The sequence below is a fragment of the Muscardinus avellanarius genome (genome assembly GCF_963383645.1).
Source record: "Muscardinus avellanarius genome assembly, chromosome: 4".
Lineage (NCBI taxonomy): Eukaryota > Metazoa > Chordata > Mammalia > Rodentia > Gliridae > Muscardinus > Muscardinus avellanarius.
This window is the reverse complement of record NC_137789.1, coordinates 96,047,366-96,071,988: the sequence shown is the minus strand read 5'-3', so window position 1 is coordinate 96,071,988 and position 24,623 is coordinate 96,047,366. Positions and strand designations below refer to the sequence as shown.

The following is a 24,623-nucleotide window of genomic DNA, read 5'->3' as shown; positions in this document are numbered from 1 at the left end:
ATATGTTACTGTAGTTCTCTTGATTTCAACCCCTTTGGACCCAGGAGTGGTATAGCCAGATCATAGACTGGAAAACATGGAAGAAATCGATAGATTTCTAAGGATATAACCTACCTAAACTGAACCAAGAGCACATAGAAAGCCTAAACCAACCAATAGCAAGCACAGAAATAGAAACAGCAATAAAAATTCTGCCATCAAAGAAAAGCCCAGGCCCTGATGGGTTTCTAGCTGAATTCTACAGAACCTTCAGTGAAGAACTAATACCAATACTTCACAACTTGTTCCGGGAAATTGAAAAAGATGGAATTTTCCCAAATTCTTTCTACGAGGCCAGTATCACATTAATCCCCAAACCAAATAAAGATACATCAAGAAAGGATACAGACCAATATCCTTAATGGACATAGATGAAAAAATTTTAAACAAAATACTAGCTATAGAAGCCGGGCGTGGTGGTGCACGCTTGTAATCCCTGTGCTTGGGAGGCTGGGACAGGAGGATCACACAGGTTCGAAGCCAGCCTCAGCTACTGAGTGAGGCTCTCAGCAACTTAGTGAGACCCTGTTTCCAAATAAAATATAAAATAGGTCTGAGAGTATAGCCTGGAGATAGAAAGCCTCTGGGTTCTACCCCCAGTACCACTAAAAAAACAAAACAAAACAAAACAAAAACAAAACAAACAAAAAAAAAAACCTAGCTATACAAATTCAAAACCATATCAAGAGAATCGTTCTTAGTCTTTTAAGGACTGTCCGTACTGATCCCCAGAGTGACTGTACTAATTAGCAATCCCACTAATAGTGTATAAAGATTCCCATTTCCCCACATTTTCACCAGTACTTATTATTGTTTGACTTCTTTTTGTGTGTGTGGTACTAGGAATGGAACCTAGGGGTAAATCTACTTCTTTGTGTGTGTGCGTGTGGTACTGGGGGTAGAACCCAGGGACTTTCTATCTCCAGGGTATAAATCCAGACCTATTTTATATTTTATTTGGAAACAGGGTCTCACTAAGTTGCTAAGAGCCTCACTAAGTAGCTGAGGCTGGATTCGAACCTGCGCGATCCTCCTGTCTCAGCTTCCCAAGCACTGGGATGACGAGCGTGTGCCACCACGCCTGGCTGGCAATCTACTTCTGAGCTATACCCCCAGCCTGATTTTCTTATTTTATTTTGAGACAGAATCTCATTAAGTTGCAGTGGACCTCACTAAGTTGCTGAGGCTGGCTGTGAACCTGTGATCCTCCTGTCTCGGCCTCTCAAGTACTGGGATTACAAGTGTTCGTCACCACCCCTGGCTATTGTTTGACTTATTGATGACTGCCATTCTAACTGACATTAGATGGAATCTGTGTTGTTTGATTTGCATTTCCCTAATTGCCAAAAATGTTGAATTTTTTTTCATATATTTTATTGGCCATTTGTATTTCTTCTTTTGAGACACAGAGAAGCAGACGCAGAAAAGGAAGGGGGCAGCCCGCGGTTTCATGACAAATAGATGGCCTGGATAAGGAAGCTTACTTTCCTGTATTTTCTCTATTTCCTGTATTACAACAGCTGCTCCTGAGCAGCGTTGAGCCTTGTAACATCATCTCTTGAGAACAACTCCCCCGGAACACACATACACATACTAAATTTAAAAGGTAGGATCCAGATTTTTGACGGACTCAGTCTGTAGTGGGGGAGCATTTTGAGTTGGAAGTGGGGCAGCACATCTTGCTGGATGAAGAGTGGAATTGGAGAGGCTCTGCCTACTGGGACAGAGTTCTTCAAGGAGTTGCTCTTTGGACAGACACAGAGAAGCATTTTTGGGGAGTTAGACCTCTCATTGCCCCCACCTGACCCCATGCTTGGCAACTCCCTTTGCAATTATTGCTGGACCTGGATGGCTACTTTTGTGGTTAGAAACTTTTATCATCAACCCTTCGGTTACTTTCAAGTAGCAGAGGCAGGGATGCTTATTGATTTTTCTTTATTCACCAGGTTTCAAAATTACTCCTATTTTCACAATATCCAAAGATTTTCTTAAGGATCATACTGAGCTCACAGATTTAAGTGCATCTGATGTGTTTAAGTTCATTGTGGTTATCCCCATCATGCTCAGAACAACTCGTCTTTACCCAGGGAGAGCCTCTTCTGGTCTCTGGAGTCTGTCTTTTGTACAAGGGCTCTGTGCTTCTGAGGCTTACCTGCCATCTGGTATCACAAGATATTATTGACTCATATCGTACCATTCTGTCCCAAGCATGCAATCAGCCATTTCTCCGAGGAGTTCCTTGCACTGGAAAATGATATTGGTAGGCCCCAGTCTGGCTCAGCTGCCCCTTGGGAGAGTTTATTTATGTTTCCTGGATGAACATCATGGAAATTAGGGCATGAGTATCTCTTGCCTAAATCCAAAACAGACACTGACCAAAGTTTCATTATAAAAGGAGAAATTTTCTTTGCTTCTCAAATATTTCACAATTGCTTCTCAGTTTTAGGCAGTGGTTTTCCACCTCACCTACATACTAGAATTCCCAAGGGAGTTTAGTTTTTTTATATTTTATTTATATGTGGAACATATTGAAAATGGTGTACATTAAGATTGTGCTTCGTGCTCTCACCGCCCCCCATCCCCGCTCCCCATCCCCGCTCCCCTTCTCCCCTCCCAATAATGAATGTCCTGGTTAACCATGCTATATTCATACTTTTACACATATTCGTATGTAGCTCCTCCATTGATCAACCTCAGCCTTCTTCCTCTCCTCTCCTTCCATTCTAGCTTTGCTGAGATTTCCCCTCCATTATCTGGAGTCCCTCTGGTATTACCACTACTCCCTAGCTTGAGCATATTAGAGAAAGCATATGTCCCTTCTCTTTCTGTGCTTGACTAATCTCACTTAACATAATGTTCTCCAGTTCCTTCCATCTTCTTGTGAATGCTATTATCTTATTCTTCTTTATAGCTGAATAGAATTCTATTGTGTGTACTTCCCATAATTTTGCAATCCATTCATCTGTTGATGGAGACCTATGTTGGTTACATTTTTGGCTATTATAAATTGTGCTGCTACGGACACGGGTATGCATATGTTACTGTAGTTCTCTGATTTCAAGTCCTTTGAAAAGATACCCAGGAGTTATAGGTATAGCTGGATCAAATGGAGTTTGACTTTTTTAAAAACACTAATGTCTGGATCCATCCCCAGAGATTCTGCTTTAACTGGATTAGGATCTGGCTTGATCCATGGAATGGTTAAGTGTGAAGCTCCCAGATGGGGCTCAATCTTGGCCACACTTATTTATCATTCCATATTTGTCTTTACACTTTCGTCTCCTATGTACAGATCCCCAAACAATATTTTTTGCTTGTCTTTTAAACTTCTATAAATTGTATTCTACTGAATACAAAGGAAAGTTTGTTTCTTTCCTTATTGTTTCCATCCATCCAAGTTGATGCTCCAGGTCATTCTTTTTTTTTTTTTTTTTTGGTGGTGCTGGAGATGGAACCCTACTACCTCCGGGCTACACTCCCAGACCTATTTTATATTTTATTTGGAAACAGAGTCTCTTACGCCAGAGATCGGTTTGAACCTGCACGATCCTCCTGTCTCTGCCTCCCAAGAGTGGGGATTACAAGCGTGCGCCACCACGCCCAGCCAGGTCATTCTTGAAACTGTTGTAGCCACTAAAATATTTCTGCTTTCCTTTAATGTGAAATTCGCGTGCATAGTTGTTCAGGCTCCAAATCTTATTCTCTCCAAGCAGCCAAAATTGCAGAAAGCAGATCGGTCACTCCTCTTCTTAAAACCCTCTAACGGATTTCCATCTCTTTCAGTAAAATCCAGCAGTTCTTCCGAAGGCCTGCTAGAGCCACGCGCTGCATTCCAGCCCCACACCACCTCCGTCTCCTCTCCTGCCACAGTCCCCACAGTGCCTTGCTCTTGTCATCTGGTTCCCTTAGCTGTTCCCTGAAGATGGCAATCCCATTCTAGCCTCAACAACTTAGCTAGTCTATGCTTCAAAATAAAAAATAAAATAGGGCTGGAGGTAAAGCTCAGAAGTAGAATGCCCCTAGGTTCAGCCTCCAGGACCCCCCTCCACACACCAAAGAAAGAAGAAAGAAAGGCTGGGCATGGTGGCACATACATGTAATACTAGTACTTGGGAGCCTGAGACAGGAGGATCCTGGTTCTTGGCTAGCCTTAGCTACTTAGTGAGGCCCTCTGCAAATTAGTGGGATCCTATTTCAAAATAAAAAATAAAAGTCAGGCTGAGGGTGTAGCTCAGAGGTAGAATGCCTCTGGGTTTCATTCCCAACACCACAGAAAAAAGGAAGGAAGGAAGGAAGGAAGGAAGGAAGGAAGGAAGGAAGGAGGGAGGGAGGGAGGGAGGGGGAGGGGGAGGGAGAGGGAGAGGGAGAGGAGAGGAAGGAGAGGAGATAAAGTTAGTCGTCCAGCCAGGGCTGACTCTTAACCTCTGTGGGAGGCTGTAACCTAACTTCATAAACTTGCCAGTCAGCACACACAGAGCTGGATCACATTGCGTAGTTCCCCACCAGTTTCTTGTAACTTTCCACTTCTCTGATCTCCTCTTACCCCATTTATCCTTGCTCATTCATTCTTTAAAATTCCCAGTCACTTCTGTGCAGATCTGATTTGATTTCAGTTCTATACTGAGAATCTTGTCCTCTAAGGAGAATAAAATCTGTCTTTACTGCCTTTGGTGTCCACCTTTGTTTTTCTTCAGCCTTCATTTAAACAAGATTCTTAGGTAATTCACATGTACATTAAAGTTGATGAAGCATTCTTATAATATTTATTATTCCTGCAGTGATTTCTAACAGCTCTGATGGTAGGTAGGAATTTTTATGCCCACTTTATGAATGATGGTGCTGAGGGACAGAGCTCTGCTATGGTCACAGCAAACTAGAAACTGAATCCATCTCTTGACTCAATCCAGCACTCCTTCCACAATGTCTTGCTAACAGGAGAGAGAAGAACACATCACATGTGAAGACCCAGGAGAAAACAGATGGTGAAAGAGATCATACTCAGATTCATTCATCTCCTTCCTTTCTTCCTTCCTTCCTTCCTTCCTTCCTTCCTGGTCTGGGGATGGAACCCAGGGGCATTTGACCTCTGAGCTACACTCCGTGCCCCTATTTTTTATTCTTTATTTTTAAACAGGGTCTCACTGAGTTGCGGAGGGTCTCACTAAGTAGCTGATGCTGTCTGCGAACCATGATCCTCCTGTCTCAGCCTCCTGAATGCTGGGATTACAAGTGTGTGCCACCACGCCCGGCTCACACTCAGGTTTCTACCTGAGCACCCTCAATGCATGAGCGACTCCCATCCCAATGACTACTGTCCCTATGCTTCTCCTCCTGGGCCAATTTGCTGCCTTGCTGGAGATTCATTGGGGTGACCTTATAGTTACATGACAAAATTCAAACACAACAGATAAATTAATTTAGTCATGTTTCATTCTATGTGCACATGTTCATTCTCCTTCTGACTTTGCCATATTAGGCTAAAAGACCAACATGAAACCAGCTACCAACTTTTTTTTCTGATACTGAGGATTGAACCCAGGGGCATTCTACCTCTGAGCTACACCCCCAGCCCTATTTCTTATTTTTTACTTTGAAACAGGGTATCACTAAGTTGTGAAGGGTCTAAGTAGCTGAGGTTGGCCTCAAACCTGTGATCCTCCTGTTTCAGCCTCCCAAGTGGTGGTATTATAGGAATGTGCTACCACACCTGACTAGCTAACAATTTTAAACACCAATTATAATTTCTTCCAGGAAAGATAGAAATATCACTAAACACTCACATGAATAGTAGGATGAATCTTTCTGACCATTTTCTTAGGGGAGGACTAGGGATTGAAATACAGAGGCATTTTACCTCCAAGCCCAGCCCAATTTTATTTCTTATTTGTAAACAGAGTCTCATTAAGTTGCTGAGAGCCTTCCTAAGTTGCTGAGGCTAGCTATGCACCTGTGATCCTCCTGTCTCAGCCGCCCATGTACTGGAATTACAAGTGTGTTGCCACCATGCCTGGCTTGACCATTTTTAAATCTCTTAGATAATTAGATTGCCCCCTTTCTATACCACTGAAGAAGATTAATTTTTTACTTTCAGCCAACTTTATGGTATTTTTATTATAAACTTTTGTCAGAAAAACTGGTGTATACAGGTGACCTCTGGTGCACAATTTTATTAGAGGCAGAGATTATTCTAGAAAAACAGAGGTTAGAATCTAAGACAGTGAAACAAGATTTTACTTTCTTATTGGCCTTTATCAAACTATCCGGTGATATATCACTTCTTTAGATGAGTATTACCTTGACATTATATAACAAGTCACTAGTAGAAACACTACCAGCCAAAAGCCTTATATTCTCTAATCTTCAAATCAAGCATTATTTTTTCTTAGATCTTTTATGTTTTTTTAGGTGCTAAGGATGGAATCCAGGTCTCTTGCATGCTAGGCAAGTGCTCTACCACCAAGCTATACCCCAGCCCCAACTTTCTTAGATTTTCAAAAACATATAAATAAAAATTATTTCAAATAATAGTACTCAAACCTCATACAGATTTGTAATGAGCTTCAGCAATCAACTTTAAACCTCATATTTCCAGGTCTTACCTAAAATAATCCTCAGTAATTTCTTATACTTTTGCCAGTTATTTTATTTGGGGGCCTATTTTGCCTTATTGGGACTAAAGATAAAACATTGTTAGAATGGATTAATCCACAGAGAGAATATGTAGTTAATAATCCATAGTAATCTGGGTGGGTTTCCTAACTCCTCAGGGCCACGAGTGGAAATGGCATATCCCATGAGCACAGGCAAGTGTCCCTGGTTATCCCTGAGCCGGGCAGTTTCACGGGATCATTTTTTCTCTGAGGTTGGAGTCTGTGGTTTAATCTTCCTCACAGCTTCCAGAACAGAAAGTGGGTTCACTTTATCTCCAAATTCTTTTTCTCGGTGTTCAAGAAGGATGCCCTAAAAAGGAAACAAGAGGGAATATCAGTGCTCATTCCGAGTCCTTCATTCCTGGGACAGACACTGAGAGCCAGCTGTCCACCAAGCCCCATGCTCAGGCAGAGACTACACATCCAACTCGGGCCCGGCATCTGCCCTGCAGGAGGCCACACTTAGGGCGAAGGTAGATCAGGGAAGGCCACAGCACAAGTTTGGACTACACGAAGGGCACTATGGGAGCAGGAAGCCAGGAGTGGTTAATCATGATAGGGCATTAGGAAGGGATTCACAGGTAATAAAGGAGAGAAGGTAACCAGGATGTCCACAGGTAGAGAGCAGGTACGAGAATACACCAGTGAAAAGAACAGGAAGAAGCTAACACAGAAAACCCTGTGTTAGAGTTCAGGTCAGACTTTCACAGGTGCAGAATGGCCATCTGAGAAGGTAGGCCCACTCTTTCCTCTAGTCTTCCTAAGAAACCAGAGAGGCCACTTTTCTGATACTGGAAAAAAAATTCAGAGTCAGAGAGTACTCCCAAATTACCCTAAAGAAATAGTAAAAATGGTAAAATGTATTGGAGATCTGCATTAGAGAATCCTTGTTAAAGAGTTATGCTTTGTTTTAGTACTAGGGATTAAAGCCAAGGCCCCATGCATGATAGGCAAGCACTCTACCACTGAGCTACATTCCCAGTCCTTTTAAATTAATTAATTAATTAATTTATTTATTTATTTTGCGGTACTGGGGATTGAACCCAGGGGCATTCTACCTCCAAGCTACACCCCCAGCTCTATTTTTTATTCTTTATTTTGAAACAGGGTCTCACCAAGGTACGGAGAGAACCAAGAAGAACCTGCAACTCTTGTCTCAGCCTCAAAAGTACTGGGATTACAAGCATGTGCCACCACACCGAGCTTATTTTATTTTGATGCAGAGTTTCCTTAAGTTACCAGACCGGCCTTGAACTTGGTTACCCTTATGCCTCAGTCTCCTGAGTAGCTGGGATTATAGGAGTGTACCATTGTGCCTAAGAGTCTTTAACATAATTAATTAATAGATACTAGGGATAAAACCCAGAGGGACTCTACATCTCAGTCAACTACCTAGTCCTCTTTTATTCTTTTATTTTTTGAAACAGGGTCTCACTAAGTTGTGGAGGGCCTCACTAAATTGCTCTGACTGGCTGCAAACCTGAGATTCTCCTGTCTCAACCTCCCAACTACTGGGATTACAAGCATGTGCCATCATGCCCGGCTAGGGTTTTTAACCATTATACCTGGGAACTCAAAATTTTAAGACATCTGTTGCAGGGCATGGTGGGATATACCTGCAATCCCAGTTACTTGGAGGGTTAAGGCAGGAGGATCACAAGTTTGAAGCTAGCTTTGGCAAATGAGCAAGATCTGGCTCAAAATAAAAAACTAAGAAAAGATTTGAGAAGGTAGCTCAGTGACAGAATACCTCAGGTTCAATACCTAGTAGTCCCCCAATATCTGTAAGTATGTTGTGTTATTATTTATAAAGACTTATAAAAAGTCCCACTACACTGTTGTGACCACAGGGAAATAAATTAGGAAATTATATTTCCTTGCTCAACAAAGCATAATATAGGCAGTAAAAATACTGAGAAAATACATAATAATATGGAAAAATGTTTATGATACACTAAATGAAAAAAATGTATATAGCTTGGTAAGGCATCAACTGCAAAAAAAAAAAGAGCCAAAGTCCTTTCATCTCTGTTCCAGTGTGTTGTCTGTGGAAGCTAAGCTCACACGACAGCGCCCCTGCCCTTCCACTGTTTTGCTGTTTTCAAATGTTCTATGGGTATATACAGTTCTTTAAAGTAAGTATGCTTTATGGATTATTATTACAAAAAATTCACAATTCCCATCAGTGGCACCAAGTGCTTTATGATTATTATAAAAAAAAAAAAACAAAACAGAAAGGCGCTGAGCAGCACCTGGCACAGTGGGGGCAAAAGCTCTACTCCAAGGATAGCTGAGTGAGTCCAGCCCCAGCCAGCCAGTTAACCTTCCACGGGGGGGGGGGGGGGAGGCCAGAAACTCCAGGGAGAGCCAACAAAGTCAAACAGCACACCTAGCAACACCAGGGATGTGCCAGCCTGGCCCGTAAGCACAACATGAGTCACTGCTGGGCAAGAAAAGGCTGGCAGGTGTGGGAACCCTGCCCTGAAGGCCATGGGAAGGCAGAGGTGGGAGGGGAGGGAATCCTACACACTTTGATGTAGTTACCAGAAAATTAGCAAAAAGGCCTATGTTAAATCAGACGCCATGTAATGCCAAGTTCTAATACAGACGAGCAAGAGCTCTACTGAAGTGTGAAAGCAAGACATCAGAAATAAAGCTTAACTAACTTTCTTTCTTTCTTTCTTTCTTTCTTTCTTTCTTTCTTTCTTTCTTTCTGTACTAGGGATGAAGCCCAGGGACATTCTACCTCTGAGCTATAGCCCCAGCCCTATTTGTTATTCTTTATTTTGAAACAGGGTCTCACTGTGTTGCAAAGGGCCTCACAAAGTAGCTGATGCTGACTGTGAACCATGATCCTCCTTTCTCAGCCTCCTAAATGCTGGGATTACAAGCGTGTGCCACCACACCCAAATCAAATCCATGGATTTCTATCCCCACTTTTGTTTCTCCCAAATTGGGAAGACTATGCAGTTAACATTGGTGGTGAGATACAACCAATGAATGGACAATGTCTTTCTACAGAAAGAAAATACTTTCTGCACGTATGAATGTCATACCTGAGGCTGGCAGAGACTTTCCCAGAAATCAAGGCCTAACAGTCTCTAGGTCTTCCTCCTGTGCTCTCTGCCCAAATCTGCTCTTCCTCATCCCTGACACATATCTACCAGCCTCTGTTGGCCCTGCCCCTCCTCCCTTTTCATGCCTCCCATCATAAGTCCCCTTGCTGACCCCTGATCCTCATAATTAGGACCCACAACTGCCTGTCCACAGAGGGGTCGGCTGCCTCTCCAAGGACAGTTTCAACACCAGGACCTCCCATCCCCAAAGCATGGCCCCTTGCCACTCCCCTCATGGCCTGTTCTTATTCCTTCTTTCCTCTTGATTGTCCCCATCGTCCAGCCTTGATGTCCTGGGAACACTCAAATGGAGTAGCTCATAAACAATACAATAATGCTTTTGTGTGAATGCAGAAAATAGAACTTGAAGTTGGAAAATCTGAGTGCTCATGTTCCCTGGTGTAGTCACTATCCTCTTAGTCTCAGTTTCCCTCTCTGCTCACAGGTGAAGGTAAGGAGCCAGCAGATGTGTGATCAGTGGCCACTATCCTCCCTTCCCTTCCTCAGGTTCCCTCACTTTCTGGAAAGAAAACCAGGAGATCCTGAGTAGGAAATGTCAGACCCTGTCCCGGTCCTGCCAGGGACCTTGTGCTCACAGACACACTCCCACAGACCTACAAGGAAACACCAAGAGTTCACCTGCTTTCCTGGTCCCATCACAAAAACTCCCCCAAGGATGAAGCCTTCGCCGTCCAGGTTTCCAGAGAAGCCGCCATTCCAGGCACGGAAGATGTTGTACCACACACCCAGGCGGACAAGCCCCATGTACACCATCTTGCGCCTTTGTGGACCGTAGAACTTTTTCTATGAAGTGAGAAAGACAGGTTATATGTGAACAGCCTTTGTGCCTCCCCTCCCGAGGGAGGCCAGGTTCATAACAGGACACTGTTCCCAGGCCAAGCCCCTAAATCTGCTGGCTGCCACCTTTTCCCCACCCAGCACACACACAACTCCCACCAGGACCATTCTCAACTGCTGAGGACGCCAAGAACCCTGCCAGACTCAGCTTCTTAAAACTTAATTTTTTCTTTTTCTTTTCTGTTTTTTTTTCCCCCTTTTTTTGGTGGTGCTTGGGATGGAACTTGGCGCCTGGCACTTGCTACTACAAGTGCTACTACTTAGCTACCTCCCCAGCTTCTGACCTCAAGGCAGACCTGACCTAGGAAACACTCTGACTCCCCCTTCTCACTATTCTTGCACTGCAACTGCACTACATTCTGCAGACAGACGCAGAAGGGAAAGGAACACAGCTTTGAAGAATCTGAAGGCTCTGGGGTCTGTGCTAGGGCCTGCCTGCATAGTGGGCTACTTCCTACCCTCCTGGGCCATACTGCAGGGAAGGGCTTTGGAAATAATGACGAGGATGATGTGCAAGTGTGTCTGACTGCGCCCTACACAGAGGGCAAGTGCAGGGCAGCTGAAGGAGAGTCTGGGCCTCCAGCCCCTTGCTGCACTCCCCTTGGGCTCCCGAACTCTCCAGAGTCTTGTCCCACCACTCACAGAGCACGTACCTTTTCATCCAGGAAGATGTCTCCTTTGAAGTAGGGCTGGAAGTCTCTCACTTCGTTCCTGACCTGCTCCTTTACCACTGCATAGAGGGGGATGCCCAGCTCATCCAGCTTGGGCTTCAAGGAGGATAATTCCATGGCCTCCTGCAGAACACAGGGAGGTTCAGGGGCACTGCTGCCAATCGGCAGCCTTTCTTCCCTACAGACCCACAGCATGGATAGCACTGAACAGAGAAGGACAGAGGTGACAGAGGTGATGAAACAGTTCAGGCTTGTGTAGGCCAGGCTTCCTGTATTCTCCATGGTGGGAAGGAGAGTTAGGTTCCTTTTGGGATGTCCCAATCACAGCCTGGGGGCAGCCATAACCTTGAGGCTGCACCCAAATGTGTCTTCTACTCCCAGCCATAGCACTTCTCTACTATCTCATCTCCCAGCCACTCTCTGGCACTAGCCAAATTAGCCTAAGGCCTATGTGCCACCCGCCACACTCCTGCCCAGTGGGCTCCCCGCTCCTCCCCTGCTATGGCCTTCTTTCTCTCTCCAGCAAAACTAGACCCTCAGGAAGGATCTCCTTGGTCTATCCAATCTGGAGTGAAGCCCCTTGCCCTCCCTCTTTTCCTTCCTTCCTTCCTTCCCTTCTCTCTTTGCTGTACTGGGGAGTGAATCTATGGAGATTCTGCTTCTAAGCTACAATCCCAGCCCTTTTTATTTTTTGTTTAGAAACAAGGTCTTGCTAGGTGGCCAAGAGTATTGCTAAGCAGCTGAGGCTGGCCTGGAACCTGTGACCCTCCTGTCTCAGCCTCCCAAGCCCTGGCGTTGCAAATGTGCACTGCCACACCTTTGTGAGCCCTGCTTCTCTGTATACGCTCTACTTCCTCACTTGCTGTTTTTTTGTGCTGAGTCTGCATGCTGCCACTAAGCTGAATACTATCACTTAGATCCCCAAATGTGTCGCCAATTTAGAAACTATGTCTTCCATATTTTAAACTGCCCAGTGCCTAGAACATGGCTGGATGGAGAGAAGGTACTAAATGCCAGGTGAAAAGATGTGGACAATGAGGAAAATAAAACTGGGCTGAGCAGGACAGATATCCTGGGCCCTTGTGAACCACGTGCTGGATGAATAAACCACACTGAGTCTCACTAAAACTTGGACGGTAAGAACAAATTGCTTTTTTACATTAGACATTAGAATTAAACTGGCAAGAAATGTTTTTAAATGTAGCCTGCTCACCTCTAATACAGATATACTATTGTATGGTGGCAGCTACATTAAGTTTTCATTTCTTTTGTAGAACAAAAAGGCTAGATAGTAAAGCAGAACTGATTATAATATATTTATCAGGAGCTTTGGTAACTGGAAAATTTTGCCCTAAAGTGGAGAGGAGGGACTACAGTGTCTGATGCGGTCTAAGATCATCTGCTGCAGATGGAACGTTTCACTGGTATCTCCTGGGTTCTTTGCTGTTAATATGTTACTGTACACAGCTGTGAATGAAAACCAAGTCATATACCTCCTCTCTGGATCTGTCCAAATAACCCAGACTGGGACTAGGGATATAGCTCAGTAGTAGAGTGCTTGCCTAGTATGACCATGGCCCTGTGTTTGATTCCTAGCACTGGGAGGGAAAAAAACAGGAAAAAAAATCACAACAAATAACACACACTGGCATTCACCAATCTTTCTGGAAACTGTAAGTTTCCATAAAATGCTCTGCCAGTGCACAGGCCAGCACAGAGGAAAACAAGGTGCAATTAGCAAGAGCTGTTGTTCTTGGAACCTTTTGGGTCCCACTGGCCTCAAGAGATCAAGTCATAACAGGCCCCTCCATGTTCGTGTCTGGAGACAGCACAGATTTGGGGACAAATGCCCTGAATTTCAACTCCACCTCCAATGGGAGGCAGAAGATGGCCCTCTGAAGATGTCCTCAGCTTAATTCCTAGATCCTGTGAATATGTTATGTTACTTGAGCAGACTTATTATGTTACTTGAGCTGACTTGAGCTGTGCATCAGCTGACTTTAAAGTAAGAAGATTATCCTAAGATATGTGGGTAGGCCCAGTGCAGTCACCAGAGACCAGGGTCCTTCAAGGCGGGAGAGGGAGGTAGAAAAATCAGTGTCATGGGATAAAATATGAAGATGACTTGACCAGCTGACTTTAAAAAAAATTTTTTTTTGTGGCACCGGGGATTGAACCCAGGGGCCTTCTAACTCCAAGCTATATCCCCAGCCCTATTTTATTCTTTACTTTTGAAACAGGGTCTCACTAAGTTGCAGATGGCCTTACTAAATAGCTGAGGCTGGCTGAGAACTTGGAATCCTCCTGTCTCAGCCTCCCAAGTACTGGGATTACAAGTGTGTGCCACCATGCCTGGCTACCAGCTGACCTTAAAAATAGAAAAGGCCTAAGCCAAGGAACACTGGTCGCCTCTAGAAGCTGGAAAAGGCAAAACAATCAATTCTCCCCCAGGGCTTCCGGAGGAGTGGAGGAATGTGTCTGGATTCCATTTCAGAATTCTGACCTCCAGAACTGTGTGGTAAATGTATTGTTTAAAGCCCTTGAATTTGTAGCAATTTGTTACGGCAGTGATAGGAAATTGATATGCCTGCCCAGACAATGTGGCTTTGTCACAATCTGGGCACTCCTGCTCAGTCCTCCGCAAAATGAGAATTGTAACAACAGGCTGTGTTTTCAGGAGAGCTGGTGAGGAGTCTGTGCCCGAGGTAAGAAGTGGCTTCTCCCACCCCACAGAAGGCAGGGCTGAAAAGGAAATCCCCTGGGGTTGGGCACAGCAGCCAGAGGGACTGGACAATAACCTGGACAGGGCCAAAGGTACGACTTGGGAAGCCACAGCAGGAGTACTGTTTTCTCCTAGGCAAGGAAAAGAACAATCTCAGAATTTGGGGCTTCAGCTACCCACTGGACAGGCCAGGCAAACCACTCTGGCCCTCAGGTTGCCCATCTATAAAGTGACAAGGTTGGGCCTGGTTCACTACAAAGTCCCCTTTGGCACTGGCAATTTGTGATTCAGCAATCACTTACTTGGCAGACAACAATGGCTTCACTTTGAGAGGCCAACCTGGAGACCTCCAGGTCAGCGAGTTCCAACTTTCATGAGTGTCTCATGCTAAATGCACCTACACCATCAGTATGATTGAGACTGCATGGAGCCACAGATCCTGGAACAGCACACAGAGGCAAAAGAGCCACAGCAATGGAGTGTGTGGCTCTTGGCTGTCCACGATGAGTCCCCAAGGGGAGGTAGACAGGCAGGTCTGCTCTGCAGTGTGACCCTGCAGTGAAGAGTCTCCCTGTGTGCTGTGGTTTCATCACAGATGGGGCTGAACATGCCCATATCAGCAGCAATGCATTTCCAGAAGCATGTGTCTGTGCTGAGTGCCAGGAACACAGAATTGGACTTCACTGCTGCTTTGGACTAAACCCGAAGATAATCCAGGACACAAATGCCACAACACAGGGTAAAAAGCTTGGAAGTATCAAAAGGAAGTCAAGTGTACCACTAACCCCAGCAGGAGACGGAGAGTTGCTAAAAAGCAGGAACACAGCCTGAGTCAAAGGAAATACCCACAGCAAATAGCAGAGAGAAGCCAGTGTTGACAAAAGGCTAAAGTGGGCCTATGGGCTTCTTCCTGGCTGGAAAGGCTCTGGGCCCCACTTGCCCACATCCTTTTCTCTGAACAGATCCTCAAAGGCACTTACCTCTCGACAGAGCAAACAACCTGGCCTCCGCACAGCCATGATCACAGCTCCACTCTTTTCCCATAGCTCCTTGGCTTTGAAAGTCCTTGATTCTAAGGGAGAAGAAATGAAAATTCAATATATCCTCCTGGCCCAGCCAGATCAGCTCCACCCTGTAAGCAGCTCATGTCCTGTGCTAAGCCAAGCTGAGGTCAGAAACCAGGCCTGGAAGAGGATCCAGACAGGCATTTCACATGTGAGAGAAAGTTAATCAAGCTCAAGGATTCTATCTATTCAAAAGGTCCTCCCATAGCCGGGCGTGGTGGTGCACGCATGTAATCCCAGCACTTGGGAGGCTGAGACACGAAGATCACACAGGTTCAAAGCCAGCCTCAGCGACTGAGTGAGGCTCTCAGCAACTCAGTGAGACCCTGTTTTTAAATAAAATATAAAACAGGTCTGGGAGTATAGCCTGGAGGTAGAAAAGCCCCTGGGTTCCACCTCCAGTACCACACACACACACACACAAAAAAAATGTCCCTCCCTCATTAAAATCTATTTTCAAATGGAACATTCCAGACTGTGATATTTCTGGTAAAATGGTCACTGCCTTTTGGCCAGTGTTGCTAAACATGCTGAAAATCCTGTAGGGCAGAAACATGGCCCCAAATGAAAAAGTACTCTTAAAAACATTCAAAGTAATTAATAGAATTTTAAAATATTTTACCTAAATATGTTAACTAAAATATTATTAACGGAGCAAGGTAGAAGATGCCCCACATGCTTGGGGTAGGCACTGTAGTCCGAGGTTGGCTCTGAGGTCACACTGAGTTTGAATCTAGCCATGTGGTCCTAGGAAGGCTATTTCTTTTTGTGGAACTCAGCTTCCTTATTTGTAAAATGCAGATATCTAAAAGTTCCACCTTGGGCTGCAAGGCATTTTAAAAGATGACTATAAAAATGTCATCACTGTGTCTGGTCACAGAAAATTAGTGAGGGCTGAATAAGTCTGAACTTATTATTTCAGTATTTCCCACAGGCATCTATGTCCCTGTGGGATGTTATATGAACAAAACAGGGAAACGGGAAGTGGGGAGATTGTATGTAATCTAAGGAGGTTGGGAGAGTCTGGGCTGAACAAGCTGCCCAGGTCTCTCTGAGCCTTACTGAGGTGACCTACCATGAGTCTGCACAATCACATGCCTGCCTTGCTCTGGCAAGCTTCCTCACTTGCTGAAAGATGATGATGACTTCCTTCTGGGACAGTAACCTGGAGACTACCCAATCGATGAGCCTACTGTCCACCAATCAAGATCACCTGCCTCATCTGGGCATGACCAAACCCCCACTGAACTACAGCTCTGATGCTGAGAATACACTGGAGGGGGGCAGATCTACCACCTCGAAATGTGTGGCTCTCTGCTGCCCATGATGGACTCCAGGTAGGTCCCCCAGGGAGGTGAACAGTGGCCAATTTTCAAGTGTTACCATGAAAAGTTGTCCATGTACTGCAGCTCCATCATAGATGGGAACTGAGCATGCTGCTACCAGTAGCAAAACAGACACCCCCACTTCAAAACCCCCTGTGCTGAGCATCAGGACAAGAAATTAGATAAACAGTGTTTCTCAAATTGGGGAATTCCTCAGAGCATTTTCTGGAAGAGCTGGTTTATTAAGTGATGGTATAATATATTACTGAATATTATGGAACAATTTATTATTAGTTAGACAATAACAGAGTATGAACAATGAGTTTTATAAAAGGTAAAGTAACAGCTTATACTAGATCACAAGTATATAATAATATGTAAACATGAAAAGAAATATACCAAAATAAAAATGATAATTATGTTAGGATAATGGAACTTCTGGTAATTTAGAAAGCATTACTAAATCTTCTCTAATGTTTTATTTTATTAGCAAGAAAAAAAGAAAGGAAGACAGAATAAAATAAAAAGGAAAGAAAGAGAAAACAAAACAAAACCCAAGCAATTCTGCCTTCTAGCACCTTGGAAAAGTACTGAGCCTGGCAGGGTCACTACTTACCCTTCTCCAGTGTTTTCAGGTCTATATCTTCCAGATACTCCAGTGCCGCTTTCTGGGGCTTGGACAGAAACATGTCTGTGTTGGCCAAGAACAGGGCCAGGGCAGCAGCCCCCAGGGCTCCAGCACCAATGGACCACATCCCCATGGTGAAGATACTAGGGTCCTGGAGAAAAGACATCTCTGGAGACTGAGAGGAAGGAAGATGTCACTGCTCCCACAGGACAGCTGGAATCTGATCTCCTGCACAAGGCTCGAAGGCACTGGCAGGCAGCCGGCTAGGAGGCCAGAGAGAAGGGACGGCGGTGACAGCAGTGGCGGTGGCAGCGGTGGCGGTAGTGGCAGCAGCAGCAGCAGAGGTGAGACTGGATGAGGGCTGCTCAGCACCTGCCTCTACCAGAACTTGGGGATATGACAGACACAAGCAGATTAGTGCTTCAGGGACCTTGCCGGGAGTCAGGAGCGATGTCAGAGAAAGGATAGCTTTCTCTGGCTGTTCCCTCTGCTCAAACCCCAGGTGGTGGTCCCCTGCTCAGCGTGCTCTGCCATGCATGACCCCCAGAAGCAGGATACTTCCTCATTCCTTTTCTCACCATTCCCGATTCTTTTTCCAACCCAAGTAGTTCTTTCCACTGTGAGCAGAGGACACTTGATTTTGTTTTCGTTTGTGGTACTAGGGATGAAACCCTAGGACATTCTACCTCTGAGCTACACACCCAGCTCCATTTTATTCTGAAACAGGGTCTCACTCACTAAATTACAGAGGGCTGAAATTGCTGAGGCTGGCCAAGAACCTGAGATCTTCCTGTCTCAGACTCCCAAGTATTGGCCTGGCTCAGAAGACACTTGTTTTGCTAACCTCTCTTCCTTTCTCTTTAGTTTGACAATCCCCCAGAAACAAAGACCATAGTCTGTTTACGAAGGCCCCAGCAAGTGCCCAGCAGGGTCTCACTCATGGTAGTAAGGCAAACTTACTCCCAACTCAAGTAAACTTCTCCCAACTGAGAATAGCTTTATATTTACTCATTATAAAAATAAAATAGGGTTATGGTAAAAATAAAACAAAAAATTTTTAAAGAAGCAATTCATAAAATCACAGTTGCTAAAAAGCAAATACCCTCCAAAACCCATCACCAAGAAATGGCCACTGTTAAACACCGTGTCTAATCTGACATTTCTCTCTATGGAGAGGACGGCAATGACATCTGCTGAGTGGTGGAAGAAGAGACTGAGGGAGTAGATGTTTTACTGGAGAAGCAGGCTCTATGATGTCAACACCAGGGGAGGCTGTCCCAGGCGGTCCTGTTGGAGTCCAGCCTTATTCCCAGCTGGGGCTGGTGGCCTCACTAGTAAGGCTCCCCTCAGCTGGGAGTCCTCAGGCCTCTGGGTGGCCAACCCTGGAAGCAGCACAGCCCTGTGATAGTAGAAGGGACCCCACCGCCTTCCTTCTGACAATAGTACCCTTCTGTCTGGCTCCCTGCCATCCTAGGATCTGACTTACTCTGGGGCCTTCCTCCCTGTGTCTCAGCCTGATTCTGGACACAGGCCAGGGGCATGCATGGCCTACCTACCCTCTGACTCAACTCACCCCTGCAGGACTAGACCTGGACAAGAATTCTCCAAAGAGCTAGCCGAGGACGGGGGGCTATGAGGCTGCTCTGCAGTGAGGTGTAAAAGAGTAGGCCAGAAAAGAGTAGGCCAGAGTAGAAAGTTTGGATTTGAGTTAAGAAATAAAAAAGCACTTCCAAACAAGGGGTGACCAAATGAAAATGACATTTAAGGAAGAGAAATCTACATCTATCTACTGGGAAAGAGGAAAAAGAAGAGGCCAGTATGCGTCTGGGGCCAATAGGTACCACTAGGAATTGTTGTTGGGAGAGAGAAACTTCTTATAAGCATGCTGTTCAAAATGAAGTCCCTAAACAACAGGCTTACCACAGATGTGTGAAGTGAACTCAGCGGAACTGAATAATGAGGAAAATGACTTATGGACTACAAAGTCCTTGGGCCAAGCAGGAAAGAACCTTCCACAGGCTTGCTTCCAATTCTATTATGTGGCAAAGTTACACATTATTGGAGTATAGTTCACAGAACAATTAGGAGGAAAAATCTCAGCTCTTACCCGCCTGTCATAAACAGGAGGTTCCACAGAGCCAGGAACAATGTCTGTACCTTAATGCATTCCTAAAATATCTCTGGATTTCTCACAGGTGCGTATGATTCAGGACCACACGAGTGATGTCTGGACAGGAGAGGTGTCTGATCACAGATGTGGTAAACATTTCTATGTCAGTGTGCAAAGGCTGGCTTACAGCTACTCTACAAATGGGCTCACTTTGACTCCTGGGACACATTGGTGTGTTGGGAAGCCTGGAGACCCTTACAGTGGGCTCGACATCCTTCCACACTCCCCTGCTGCACTTGGAGGCAGACAGGCTGCATTTCCCCAGTGCCCATCTGCAGGTATCCAGCCTGTATGTCATGAGTACAACGAGGGAATCCAATTCAACTAGATTCAACATTTATGTCTAAATATTATTCAGCACAGACCTGTTCAATAAATGGCAATTTGGAAAATATAAAAAAGAACTGACACATAATCCCCAAGGACATACAGACCTGGTGCACCACTCACAGGAAAGTGAGTGGGAGGGTGAAGCTGCCTGGGCAAGGTTGCACATGAGGTTGCGGCAGTGCAGGACGAGAAGTCTGGGCAGCCATAGAAGCATGGGGAGGAGGCGGCTTTGGAGCTGGGGTAGGCAGGAAGCAGGGTGGAAGGGCTTGGTCCTGCCAGGGCTGGCTAAGCCTGAGTAGGAGCAGGAGGACTGGGGGCAGAGCCTGCTGAAGGCACCCTGAAATGCAAATTTCCACATCCCAAAGGCTCCATCTTCCTACCCAGAGTTCAAGGGCTGGGGTATAAGACCTGGGTTTTAAAACTGCCAGGGGTACTGTTTTCTACCCCTACTCTCCAGTCCCAACCCCAGCTGTGATCCAAAAAGTGTGAGCAGGGAGTCATCCTTCTGGGGAGGTGGCCCTCATCCTCGGGGTGTCCCAGCACTCCTGTGAGCCAGGTCAATCTATGAACACCCCTGCCCAGTGAGACCCCAGCAGCTGGCCTGCCAAAGATAAGCAGCGAAAAGTAGGTTCTGGGAACATCCAGCCAGGCACAGGTCCAGCCCCTCAGCCATGCGCCCAGAGCTACAAAGCATGTCTTGGAGCATAAACCACCGCTGCTACCTGCCACACAGCCTGAGCAGACCCTGGATGCTAGATCAGTTATCTCCACCCACAAAAAAAGGCTGGGTGGAGGACACTTTAATGTCTAACTAGAATACATTTTCCCTGGGCCTCTAAGACCACTGACGACAGAAGCAGGAGGCCATTAACCCCAAATTTCCTTCGTGTCACTTGACGTACATGGCCTAATTTCATGCACTCAACCGACCCGTGATACAGAAATTACCCTGTTTTGCAGCTGCCAATGCTGAGGTTCAGAGAAGTTCATTAACTTCCCCACTGCCACAGAGCCAGCAGGCATCCATACTGCCACCTGGGCCAGGGTGAAAAGGAACAGGACTTCAAAGCTGTGGTCTCCTACTGTCACAATGCCCCACTGCACTTTCAGAAATGGGTTTGTGGAGCTCAGGGGGTACGATCTCCTTTGTCTTAGACAGAATATAAAAAGATCACCTTACTTTTCAGCCATAAGATACAGTCAAAACATGCTTGCACTAAAGGAAATTTACCATCTACCAGCTGTCCCTTCTCTTCCCCCTTGCTGTCCCTTTTCCATTACGGAAAGGGTCTGTTGTTTACAGAAAAGCCAGCTCCCATCTGACAGCTACAGTGCTCAGTTCCCTGCTGTGGGCTTATCTGTTCCTCCTTCTCACACAAAAGGTGAAGCAGGAGGAGACCACAAACAACAGCTGTAGCAGATCCCAGTGGTAGCTCTGATCTGGGAAGATCTGTGGGGTGGGGGACAAGCTAGGCTTCCCAGACCACCCTAGGTCCATTTCTCATCATGTCTCTATTTTTCTTAACTTTGTCCAAAACAAGGGGATGCCAAGGCTCCTAAAAACTGCTGGGTGACATCCTAGGATTCCAGCATTCACAGCTCACTCTGGAGTCTGAACATTCTTAGATCTCTATCACCCCACCCCTCTACTCCACCAGGCCCATTCAGCTTCCAACCTTGAGCCTGCTTCTTTCTTATACAAGGTGCCTCCCCTCCCCCCACATGGTCCCTGTCCCCAACCTCTGGAGGGACAACCCTGGGGACAGGCACTCACCATCTGCAGTGTGCACACCGCTGCCTCTACGGACAAAGAGGCTGCCCCACAGCAAGCAGGCAGGGTAAGCGGGCAGCGGGGGAGGGCTGGAGGTGGGGCTCTGGAGTGGCGCCTATGCCCCTAAGCTCAGTCACTGCATAGGCAAGAGCAGGCCACACAACCCTGGGGCTCCTGCAGCTGCCAACAGTTAATCTCCAGAAAGCATCAAAATGGAGAGCTGCCAAAGCCCCCTAGCCCTTCAAAAAGCTGAGCAAAGTTTTGAGTCATTTGCAGTCATGCAAACTGTAACATTTCCCAAGTGCCAACAGGCTCCACCTCCGCTATCCGGTGCACACTAATGAAGCGAAGCTCTTAACACAGCCCATATGTCACAGGGATAGTGTCAAAAGGACACGTCCTTTCCTCCGTGACTCCCTTGCCCATGCCTCACCCCCTGCCCAGGAAGCCAGCTGGTGCCACCAAGGACTCGCCTGCCATCTATCCATTGCCCGCCTGTGCTTTTGCTCCTTTCCTGGGTGACCTTACACTCTTCAGCGCTTCACCCCCAACCTTTGCATGAACTTCCAAGTCCCTGTTTCTGTCTCTGACTCAGTTTCTGCTTGGGGAGTTATAAGTGTATCTCTGTTGTTCCATGTCAAAACAGCCTTCTACTCAAGTCAATTTTTCCTCTGGCACTCCCAATCTCGGTGAACGACACAAGCAAATGGCCAACTTCAGGTCAGAAACAGCAGCCACACTTTACTCCTCCCACTCTCGTCGCCCACATCTAAAACCAGTGGGAAAGTTCTGCCCACCTTACAAAATACATCTCACTACCACTGCCCATGCCCAGGCCCCTCTCGTTGTGTGCCTTGGCTACTTCAATAGCCTCAGCATTGAATTTGACCATGCTGTACTTTGGTTCTCTACAGCTTATTCTCCATGCTGTAGCCAGGGTGATCTTAACACACCCTGACCTAGTCACATCCTTCTCTTGGGGTCAGAGCCTCACAATGAACTTCTGGACACAGCCTATAGGGCTCAGCTTCAAGCCACCATTCTGCCTCCCTCCTCAACCAGACCACGCCACAAGCAAGGCTATTGTGCTGCTCACATTTTATTTTCTGTACCTGGAATGACCATCCACCCATGCCAATTAAGTAAATGCTTATTTCTTTGTAACAAGTAACACTCAGCACAAATAACACTTTCCCTTCAAATTCTTTCCTGAAAGTCCTGCCAGTTGACTGCTCACTCACTGCTGATACAGTGTACAACACACACACACACATACACACACACACACACACACACACACACTACTTATTGAGCAAATGGACTTTGTATATTTTAGTTACTTACACGTCTGTCTTCACAATATGGTGGCATAACTAAGGGCAGGGACTGCTATCTAACCCGCTCTTACACCCTAGCATTTAACCCCAGACCCTGGTCAGCCAGCAGGCATTACATGTCTAATGAAAAAAATTCCACAGTGAGGCAGAGTTGGAACCATCCAATTTTGGCTCAGTGTGGAAGATAATTTTAGACAGGGCTATCCTGATGTTTAAAAAAAACCAACACTCTACCTTGAAGTGTATGTGACCTTACATTGTGTCCTAGCTTGCTGGCACGGCAACCAGATATAAATTATGGAGATCTTCTGGGTGTGGATGTCATCTGTACAGATAGAGAAGGAAGCAGAAATGCATGCCATCATCTCAGCTAGAACAGTCCCTTCCAGATTCTGATGTACCTGTGACTGTAGGTATAGGGATCTGAGGATTTCAGGGGAACCTGTCACACTGCTTTCCGGCCACTTCTTCTTTCCCTGGGCCAAATTCCTGCCTGCTCAGGCAGCTCCTCTGGGCAGAAACTGAGAAAGTCTTAATAAAATAAAGCATCAGCACTGGGTGGGTTAATTTATGTCTGAAACAAGTAGAGACAGTATCATATTCTCAGCATCAAGGGTACACCTGCCCGGCCCCACCCACCCAGGGAATCCTCACTCCTTGGAATGAGCTGGCCTGACACAGATGGGGAGAAGAAAGAAATGGGGGCTCAGGGAGACAAAGAAAACCAAGAGTGCACATGAGTTTCCCTGCCTCAGGCCCCCAGTGAGCAAAGCTGGAAGGGTACTCCATCGCCTCCCTTCAAAGCTTTAACTCATCTCCTCCCTTACCGAATGAGGGAACTAAGGCCCAGAGAAAGGGCTGGCTAGTTTAAGGTCACAGGGGTGCTTCAGAAGTCAGGGGCTATGCTGGGACTCAGGTCTGGGTTTCCCAGCTCCCAGTCCATGGTTGTTTATTCTGCATTAGACACTCCAGATCCCAAGCAACCAGCTCTGGGCCAGAGGCCCCTAAGGCTACAACAGCGTAGGGATTAGGGATCAGGACAAGGGGCCCTGTAGGTCCTGAAACCTGATTACTGGCTGGCTTCAAGCAAGCAGGTTCAAGACTGCTTCTGAATGGGATTTAGGAAATTTGGTGCCTGGAGAGAATTCCCAATCCTTGGCAAGCAGCTTATAAACCAGCACCAAAAAAATAAATAAAATAAAATAAAATAAATAAATTGGGGGGTGGGGTCTGGGGATGAAACCCAGGGACATTAGACCTCTGAGCTACACCCCCTGCCCTGTTTTTTTTTTATTCTTTTTTTTTTTTTTTTTTTTTGTGTGTGTGTGTGTGTGTGTGTGTGTGGTACTGGGGTTCCTGGAAACCTGTCTACCTCCAGGCTATACTCCCAAACACCTATTTTTTATATTTTTATTTGGAAACAGGGTCTCTTAAGCCAGAGAGGCTGGCTTCAAACCTGCACAATCCTGTCTCCACCTCCCAAGCTCAGGGATAACAAGTGTGCGCCACCACGCCCAGCTTTATTCTTTATTTTGAAACAGGGTCTCACTAAGTTACGGAGTGCCTCACTAAGTATCTGAGGCTGTCTGCGAACCGTGATCCTCCAGTCTCAGCCTCCCAAATGCTGGGATTAAAAGCGTGCGCCACCACGCCTGGCCCCCAAATGTTTTATTAAGGACTACGTTGCCCATTCTTAGCTGAGAAGCTGGTCCAAACTTTTTCTACCCACAGTTAGAAGGACCTGTCAATTCTAGATACTAAAGAAACAGCCTGAAAATGCCAGTTTAGCAATGTGTGAACATGGGCAGCCAGCACCCCATGAGCAATAGGAGATTCTCTCCCAGCCACCAATGTTACATACCACAGAAACAGCCACACACAGGGTTTATCACCTACCTGCCACAACCTCCAACTCTCAGCCCTGCTCCTTAGGGTGACTGTC

At 46.0% G+C, this 24,623-nt stretch overlaps 1 protein-coding gene across 1 annotated transcript; it reads right to left on the bottom strand.

Annotated features, from left to right (window-relative positions):
* Positions 1–6,845: 6,845 nt before the first annotated feature.
* PRXL2A (peroxiredoxin like 2A) lies at positions 6,846–17,239 on the bottom strand (the record flags this gene model as incomplete). Its single annotated transcript, XM_080693581.1, has 5 exons — positions 6,846–6,999; positions 10,445–10,609; positions 11,317–11,457; positions 15,037–15,128; positions 17,062–17,239. The coding sequence occupies 5 exons, from the start codon at positions 17,237–17,239 to the stop codon at positions 6,886–6,888; spliced, it is 690 nt and encodes a 229-aa protein (XP_080549707.1). The 3' UTR covers positions 6,846–6,885.
* Positions 17,240–24,623: the final 7,384 nt, after the last annotated feature.